The sequence below is a fragment of the Ostreococcus tauri genome (genome assembly GCF_000214015.3).
Source record: "Ostreococcus tauri WGS project CAID00000000 data, contig chromosome 16, whole genome shotgun sequence".
In the NCBI taxonomy this organism is placed as follows: Eukaryota; Viridiplantae; Chlorophyta; class Mamiellophyceae; order Mamiellales; family Bathycoccaceae; genus Ostreococcus; species Ostreococcus tauri.
The window spans coordinates 407,072-416,147 of NC_014441.2; the positions used below are offsets into that span (position 1 = coordinate 407,072).

Genomic DNA, 9,076 nt, shown 5'->3' on the forward strand with positions numbered 1-9,076 from the left:
CTCTCGCCGCGATGTCCCATGTCCCCGCCCACCTCCGCTCGAGCGCACGTCCATCTCGCGCGACACGCGCGCGAGCGCCCCAGCGACGTCGCGTGCGTCGACATCGCGCTCGATGACGCCGCGCACGCGCGCACGCGGAGCCCCGTGTGCTGGCTCGAGCTCAGCGCGCGCGTCGACGCCCTCGCGGGGAGACTCTCACGCCGAGGCGGTCGCGTCCTGAGCGCGTGCGCGGGCGGCACGGAGGCCCTCGTGTGCTTACTCGCGTGCGGAAAGGTCGGACGCGCGATCGTGAGCGTGGACGCGCGCGCGTGGCCGGTGGAGCGCGTCGCGGCGGCGGCGGCGGCGACGGGCGCGACGACGACGGCGCTGACGGATGGATCGGACGACGGCGTCGTCGACGTCCTACGACGGGTGATGGATGACGACGTGGACGTTATCGATGTCAACGCGCCGTCGAGTACGGCGTCGACGTCGGGACGCGACGACGATCGGATGGCGGAGTCGGACGCGGATGAGTGGTTCGTGTCGTTCACGTCGGGGACGACTGGGGGAGGGTTGAAAGCGATCGCGAACACGCACGCGCGAGCGATGGCGTACGGCGCGGCGAAGGCGCGCGTGGAGGAGTTATCTGAGAACTCGCGGGTGTGCTTGGCGTCGAACGCGACGTTTGATTTATATCCGGGCGACGTCGCCGCGGCGATGCTAAGCGGAAGCGCCGTGGTTGTCGCGTCGCGAGAGGTGATGCAGCGCGATCTAGCACGCGTGCTCACCCTCGGTGATGTCACGCACGTGTGCTGCACGCCGACTATATTTTCACTCAATCGCGCTATGCCCGAGGAGCTCCCGAAACTGCGGTGCGTGTCGCTCGCGGGTGAAAAAATGTCGCTTCAGACGCTCGAGCGGTGGGCCCCAGCGGTGAGCTTGTACAATGTCTACGGGGCCACCGAGACGACGGTGGTGCAGACGTACGCGCGTATGCGCGGTGTAGATGACGATCCCAGCCGGGCGGGCGTGGCGTACGAGAAGTTTGCTTTCGTGCGCATCGTCGAGCGATTCGAGCCGAATGCCTCGGGTGTGGCGGCGTTTGCGAGCGAGCCGGGATTCGTCGGTGAGATCGCCATCGGCGGTCCGTGCGTGTGCGACGGGTACGAGAACGATCGCGAGCGCACCAATGCGATGTTTGTCTCATCGCCGCTCGGACGTGTCTACCTTACGGGCGACAGAGGGAGCATCGACGCATCTGGTGATTTGTTTCTCTGCGGACGAAACGATAGACAGGTGAAAATTCGTGGACATCGAATGGAGCTGGATGATATCGAGAGCGTCGCACGGTCGTTTCCAGAGCTCGCCGATGATGCTGTGGTATTTTACGAGGACGGCGTGCTCACGGCGCATGTGCGGATCTCATCGCCAAGGTATCGCGCCGAGGATGCGGATTTATACTCCTTCGCGCTCGAACGCGTCGTCGAGCGCCGTTTGCCCGCGTACGCGGTCCCGAGGCGAATCGTTTTGATACCGCGAGACGAGTGGCCCTTGACGTCGAGCGGGAAGACGAATCGACCGTTACTCAAAAGTTGGCTCGAGAGCGGACGCACATTGGTTTTTCGCCCGGAGCGAACGCCACCTGAGCCCGGATTGGAAACCATACTCGCCGAGGCGTGGGCTCGGGCGCTCGGTTTCAGCGAAGACGGCGGTATTTCGGGTGTGGGTGCTTTAGACGCGTTCGATGCGCTCGGTGGGAACTCCATTAACGTGCTGGCCGTTTCGAGAGCGCTCGAGGGCGACGCGAGGCTTGCGTTTTCGACCGAGTCATCGAACTCAAGTCGACCGCGCGATGAGAACCATGTTACCGGTCTTCACGTCGGCGAGGCCGCCGCTCTGTTACGCCAGAGCGGCGATGAGCCCGCGGCGTGCGCTTTCGGTCACGTCGATGGCCCATTTGCACCTTGCGAGATATTAGCCAGACCGGTGCTCAGGGATTACGCGGCGTATTTGCGATCGCGCGGCGTCGACGTTTGCGGCTGGTGCTCGGCATCAGCGGCAGCCATTGATCTCGCGCCCGTCGCGAGCCGTCGTCTTCTCGCCGCGTGTGGACGCGGCGTAGCGCCCGTCGTCAGCGCACTTTTGTCATGTGGCGTCCAGGCGACCGCTCGATGTCTCGGAGCCGCCGCGGCGAGCTCGTCCGAAGACGCCGACATTGTCGTCAATGCGATCCTCGAGCGCGGCGGCGTCGATATCGCGATTGAAGCATCGAATGCGGGCACACTTGCGACGCACATCGCCGCCGCTCGAGGTCACGCGAGTATCCTTATCGCACTTCTTAAATTCGGCGCCCCTCCTGGGGCGAGGGATGCCGATAAGCAGACGATTTTACATCTCGCAGTGCGAGGCGGCGACGCAGAGACGATTTTCGTCGCAGCTAAAGCGTGCAAACAGTTAAGGACGCGTAAGGGTGGATTAGAGGCGTGGGATCGATGGAAACGCACTGCTGCGGCTTGGGCGCTTCTTGCAGGCGACGCTCAGGCTCTGGCCATCCTGCGAGACGCCGGAGCGGAGCTCACCTCGCTCGAGGCGGATGTCGGCTCTCGATGGGTGCACGGAACGTTGAGCGCGAAGAGCAAAGTACAGATGGCGAACAGACCAGAACGCAAACGAGCTGCGGAGCGAGACGTCATGAGGACGCTGATCGATCGTCTGGATGACGACGATGATGAGAGGCGCGCGGCGGCGGGAGCGATTAGAGAGCTCGTGTGCGCAAATGCTGAGAACCGAGCGAGCGCGCTCGTTTTGGGCGCTGTGCCGAAACTCTGTGCGCTCATTCGGAAAGTGCGATGCTTGGACGCCATGGGAGCGTTGCGAAATCTCGCGTCACATACGGCGAGCGCGATCGAAGCCGGGAACCACGGCGCGATGGAGGCGCTCGGAGACATCATTCGTGACGTCGCCAGTGATGAGGACAAGCGCGTGATGTACGTAGCCGCAAGCGCGATGCGCGCGCTCGCGTTCAAATGCGACGCAAACGCCGAGCGTCTCGCTCGAGCCAGCGACGTGGCGGAAATAGTCGCTCGGATGTGCGATGGAATGAAACTATGAACAGTAGATGAGGTCATTTAGCGGCGGCCTATGAGCACTGTTACAACAAAACAATCTTTCTAGGTACCTACGTGTATGATGAGAGTCTCATGAGCAAATTTGCGCGCGCGTTTGAAGCAGCACGATGCGGTCACCGACGATGGCGCCTTCGATATCTTGTGGTCCCCCTCTGCTCTCTGCAATCTTTCGCGCGATAGCGGCGACGCGTTTGATCACAGATTCGCGCGCCACCGCGTCCCACACTATGTGCGACGACGCGTAGTCGACCACGCGTTCCTCGGTGGGCTCGGCGGTGATGCTGTCGTACAGACCGGCACCGGCGAAATCCTCCAAATCCTCGCCGTTGGAATCGCTTCTAGCGATTATAGTTCCGCCGGATGGCGCATAATGACCGTAGAGCTTGCTTGGTAGCGAGCGCACGGTGATTGCACCCGTGGACTTACTCATGGTGAAACTGAGCGCGCTGCCAGCTGCGTTCCCGACGAGGGTCTCCCCGAGTCCGACGCAAATTTCTCCAAAAATTTCATCCGAGTCGCCTGTGATTGGATTTGCCGTGTGCACGACGAACGCGAGCTCGGCGTCGACGAGTTCCATGAGCAGCACTGCGACGTTTAAATCTTCATCGGGAATTCCGCATGCTTTTCGGGACAGCCACGCGCGCTCGGTCCACTTGGATGCCCAGACGCCGCAGACGGCGTCCCACAGGCGCTCCATTTCCACGTTTGACGACAAGCTCGTAGCAGCGTCATGGAGCGCGGCTTCCAACCCGCTCGGGCACAAGAGGCGACTGGAGATGATATTTCTGGCGTCTTCGAGCGCTTCGCGTCGTGCGGTCGCGCTCGTCGCGGCGTTGATTGCAGCGACGGCGATTTCAAGGGACAATCGAGTCTCGTCGTCCTCAGCAAGCACTCGCTCGAATGTGCCGAATGGAAGCGCAAAAGATCCCGGAACGTCGACGTGAGCGACGTTCATCGCCGCGAGCTCTTTCGCCATGTCTTCCAAGCTGTTGCTCTTACCTCCCACGACGTCGCGATCGTACGCACTCGGCGCGATCAACCACTCTTCCGAAGGCTTATACGGAGCGATGGAAATCTTCGGCGAGTCGACGTCGGCGGCGGCTCGAGACGTCGTCGCTTCGGTGACGTTGGCTATCTCCATCTTCAAATCTTCTCCCGAGACGACGACGCGAACGTTTGAGCCAGTCATTTCGAGCACGGCGCCCCAGAGGGCGTCGTCGGAGACGCTTGCGAGGAGAACATTCGTATTCCTGGCGCGAATGGCAATATGACTGAGCAAATCCACCGGCGCCCTGGTGACGACGGCTCGAACACCCGTGGGGATGTCCTCGAGCCCTCCGAGCGTTTCGGTGAGACAAACAATCGGTTGGGACGAAAAGTCTTCACCCTGAATTTCGCTGAGCGTCTCAATCTTCGCCGTCCCCGCGAACGCCTCGAGCGAGGCGTCGCCGACGCTGACGATTTGCCACGGCGATCGACCGGCAGCGTTGCGAACGATCGGCCGAAGTCTGGAGATCAACTGAGAGACAACGAAGAGACTGTGCGAGCGCACGTTTTCTTCACCAAAGTTGATCAGATACTTGGAATCCGTCTTTGTGGACTTTGACGCGATGACGTTTGCGGCGCTCTGCGTCGCTCGGCACACAAAGTCCATGTCGCCCTCCATGGCGAGCGCTGTAAAATCGAGGGCGGCGTCCATGGTCTTCGACCACTCCTCGGTCCAACGCTCGCCGCCCATGGAGCGCTGCACGAAGGTGAGCGCGCTCGCGATTCTCGGCGACTCGTTCGTGAGCGCCACGTTCGTGAGCGACAGCTCAAGGAGCGAGAGCAAATCGTCCGATGACATCGCTCCGTGGTCTATCGCCTCCACTTTGGTTCGGAAAAACTTCTCCAACGACGCGTCGAGCATGACGACGTCGCGATTCGGGTTGTCGTGCTGCCAGACGTCGAGGAGTCGCTTGCGAATCTCTACAATTTTTCCCGGCACCCACCACGCGTCACGATTTCGCAGTAAGTCGTCCACCTCCCACGCGACGTCTCCCGGAAGTCCGTCCCTTGCAAAGTTCATCGCGCTGTCCACGTCGCCACCGCCGTGTGTCGTCTTCAAAATCCATAGGTAATGCTTGAAAGAATCAATCATGTGCGGCATGTGCAGCGCCGGGCCGTGAATGCCGTCCGAGCGCCACCCCGCCTTCATTCCCGCCAAATCTTCGCGCGTGAGCCCGCCGTTGTTCCACAGATGGGCCCAGAACTCGTCCCAGTTCCCGGTGTGTAAGAAGTGGAGGTACGCCTCGCAAATCTTCACGTCGTCCGGGGTCGTGTTCGAGTGCAGCTTTTGATGCCACTGCGAGAGGAACGGGTCCTCGATCCCGGGTCGATGTCCCTCCTTGATGCCGTGTTGACGCAAGATGTTCAAGATGCCCATGCGAATGTCGTCCCCGTTCCCACCGCCGCGCGGGAGAAACGCGAGAGACGCGCGCATTAATCCCCTGCTCACCGGATCCGCCGTCGTCGTCGCGGCGCGCGCGACGCGCCACGCCAGGCGTTCCTGTTTACTCGCCATGTCTTTCCCTTGATAATTATTCCCGGCGTACCAGTGCAACTGCCTGAGCGCGCTCAGTCGAAGCCACGCGAAGATCGCCGCCGCGCCCTCCGGTCCGCGCGCCAACGCGTCATCCAGACAATCATCCACGGCGCAGAAACGATTGAACAAATTCACATCCCCCCCCTCGAGATCACTCGCCCGTCGCAGCGCGACATCCAACGTCGATCCGTTCGCCGTCTCCCGTCCTCGAGCCCAGACGACGACGTCTCCGTCATCCGCGCGCGCCCACGTCTCGCCGTCCAACACCACGATCCCCACGATCGCCTCCACCCCCCCATCCACCGCATCCCCCGCGTCGACGTCCACGCGCATCGTCAGCGTTCCATCCATCCCGAACGCGCTCCGCGTCGCGACGCCATCACCGAAATCATATTCCTCCGCCGCATCCGTATCCGTCGAATCGTCGTCCCCCGCGCGCGGTCTCGGCGTCCATCCGTCCCGACCGCGTCGCGTCGTCGCCCAGTGAAACGCTCCACGCGCCGGCGCGTTCGCGTCGTCACGGAGCGTGAGCGTGGCCGTCGTTCGCGCGCGGGTGTCGACGCGAGAGGTCTCGACGGTGGCGATGAGAATGTGTCCCGTGGAGAGCGTGCGCTCGGTCGTCGTCGTCGTCACCGGCGGTGCGGACGGCGCGCGGGAGAGCCGCGCGCGGGCGCGGACGCGGACGCGGGAAAGGGCGCGGGGGTGGGGAACGGGGGCGACGCGCATGCCGCGCGCGCGCGAGTGGGGGTCGAAGGGTCGATCCTGGATGACTGGTGGATATGGTGGATACCACGGATGATGCGTGTATCGACTGGACGTTACAACTGCGTGGAGAGAAAACAAAAAGATCTCGAGCGATCTCCAGGACGCGGGGAGCGACGGTGACGTCGCTCTCGGTCCCGTCGATCGGGCGAGGCGAGGCGCGTTATTCCTTGTCGGTCGACTTGACCATGAGGGTCGTCGCGTTCGGTTTCGACGGCATGTCGAAATCGACGAAGGCGGACTCCTCGGGAAGTTGGATCGCGTCGTCGAAGCTCATCGACGCGCACTGCGACGCGTCGGCGCGTTGAAGGAGTTCCACGCCGCTCGAGAGCTTGAGGACGTACTTAGAGGGGGGGCTCGTCGAAGGATCCTCGAGCGTGATGCCGTCGGGAAGCGCGACGTCCGGGACTTGGTGGTATCCGTTGTCCCAATCGCACCGCGCGTTGCCCCACTGATCGTACTCGGGCGCCGTTCGATCGCCGCTTCCTTGGTTCAAGCAAACTTGCGGCAAGCCGTTAATCCATCCGCCCTCGTATTGCAGATTGAGATTCGTCCCCGCGTAATTGGTGCCGGACGGTGTCCGCGGGATCGCGCTCGCCGTCGTGGGCATTTGTCCCTGAAGCGCGAGGGGAGCTTGCATGAACTTTTTCTTCGTGGCGTCGTTCGGATCTTCGAGCCACGCCATGCCGTCCCACCAGCTCGAACGCCACTCGTAGTATTCGTCAAGCGCGCTCGGATGCTGGCAAACTGTTGAGCCGTCCGAACAGCCCAACTCGGCGACGTGATCGTCCGTAGCCTCGAAGAGGGTCATCCAAACGCTGTTTTGTTTGAAGAAGTCGTTCGTGACGTCGAGCACGACTTCGAGATTGCTGCCAGAGTCATCCGTCAGCTTGGCGGTATCTTTGTCGAAAGTGAACGTCTTGTACGTACTTCGAACGTCGCTGTACCCGTTCGGTTGAGCGTACATCATGGAACCTTGATAATCAGTCGTCGGATTGAGTGTCGCGAACGTCGACGCGTTCGCGCATTGTTCACTGCACGTGAGAACGAGGTTATTCGGAAGCGATCCTGGCGTGATGGTCTCCGCCTTGGCAACCTTGAAGTGCGTCAAGTTGAGCAAAATCGCCGAGCCTTGGCCGAAGATGCTTCCGTAGCACCCGAGCGGTTCGCTGTTTATGTCGTCCATGGTGAGATCCCGCGGAGTTGAGATCGTGTTGTCAGCAAGATCATTCGTTTCCCAAGAATATTGTTTCTTCGACGTAAGCATGATCTTGTCAGATGAAGAGTCATAGACAAACTTGATCTCCACCATCGCATTTTCGGTCGAATCCCAGAGCCAGCCGATGACGGGCGCGTCCTTGTAGTTGGACGCGGGCTGGATCGAGTTCGTCTTCTTGTACAAGACACCTCGAGATATTTTGAGTTTGAAGTTGACGTCCTTCGACGGATCGTTCCAGTCAACGATTTCGGTAACGCTCTCCCCGTCCATGAACGCCGCGCTCGCGGAGGCTTTTTCGGCATCTTCGAGCTTATTACCTTCGTCGTCGTATTCAGATACGTAGAGATTTCCCGGATACGACATAAACGCGTGATACGTGGCGTCATCGGTGCCGGTGGCTTTGAGATTCGCGTAACTTTGCAGTCGAACCTTTTTACCGGAATCATCGTACGCGACGTATTGTTCACCGAAGTAGGCTCTGTCGCTCATCTTGTCGCAATACGTAGTGTCGCGGAACTGCAATTTGGCGAAATTTGGCGAGGTCACCATTTTGCCAGAAAAGGAGTCTTCGCCCGTCGAGTCGAACGTGGCCTTTGTAATACCATTCTCAGTGATAGATTTCGCACGCATCACTCCTTCGTCAACTGGGGACGCCTCGTACCACGTGAGCGATCGCGAAGTGCAGTCGGCATCTCCTGCGCCAATTGCGCACTCTTGAATGAGCACGCCTTTCATCCCCGCACCGGAATCGATGTCACCATAACCAGGTATGGTGGCAGCGCCGTTCTTATACGTGAATGCCAACTTTTTTATGAACACCTTGCTCTCTTTCACGACGACGTCTTCGCGTTTCACGACGATTTGCGTATCGACAAAAGGCATGTAAGGATTATCAGACAGATGCACCCAGATGTTCGCCCTGAACTCGACGAGCGGATCGTTTGGATCATCGAGATCTGGTCCGGTTGCGTTCACGACCCAGCGGTAAGTGATCTGGCCCTTGATTCTGTTACCCTCGGAGTTTTCGCAGTGATACGGATCGAGTTCAGCGACGTACGCTCCGGTGTTCAAATTTTGCGTCCAGTTCGTCGAGCTGATGAAGCAAAGAATCATGTTCGCCGTGCCAAAGACTTCATCGGTGATGCTGTTGACGTACGTCGTCGCCTCCGGCTGCGTGTTGTAATCGGCGTCCGCGGCGAACGAAGACACGTTGATCGGCTGCTCCACAGCCGCGAGCACGCGCCCGTCGACTCGCGCCGCCGACGACGAAGTGACGATTCCCTGCGGCGGAAGCAACGATATCTTGGACGTGCTCACCGCCGCGGCGAATGCATTTTGCCGCGCCGTGCCCGTGAGCACGCCGGGCGCGGGCGGTGGCGTCGTCGTCGTCGGTGGCGTCGT

General features: G+C 60.7%; 3 protein-coding genes across 3 annotated transcripts; 1 reads left to right on the forward strand and 2 right to left on the reverse strand.

The window, feature by feature from the left end:
• Positions 1 to 18: 18 nt before the first annotated feature.
• On the forward strand, positions 19 to 3,093 carry OT_ostta16g02140 (Ankyrin repeat; the record flags this gene model as incomplete). The annotated part of the gene is made up of 1 exon (XM_022985577.1): positions 19 to 3,093. The coding sequence occupies one exon, from the start codon at positions 19 to 21 to the stop codon at positions 3,091 to 3,093; it is 3,075 nt and encodes a 1,024-aa protein (XP_022840369.1).
• An 87-nt stretch (positions 3,094 to 3,180) lies between these two features.
• On the reverse strand, positions 3,181 to 6,420 carry OT_ostta16g02150 (Pyruvate phosphate dikinase,PEP/pyruvate-binding; the record flags this gene model as incomplete). Its single annotated transcript, XM_003083639.2, has 1 exon — positions 3,181 to 6,420. One exon carries the CDS (start codon positions 6,418 to 6,420, stop codon positions 3,181 to 3,183), a length of 3,240 nt encoding a protein of 1,079 aa, XP_003083687.2.
• A 199-nt stretch (positions 6,421 to 6,619) lies between these two features.
• Positions 6,620 to 9,076, reverse strand: OT_ostta16g02160 (unnamed product; the record flags this gene model as incomplete). The annotated part of the gene is made up of 1 exon (XM_022985578.1): positions 6,620 to 9,076. A coding segment is annotated over one exon (2,457 nt), but the record flags the coding sequence as incomplete, so codon positions are not given.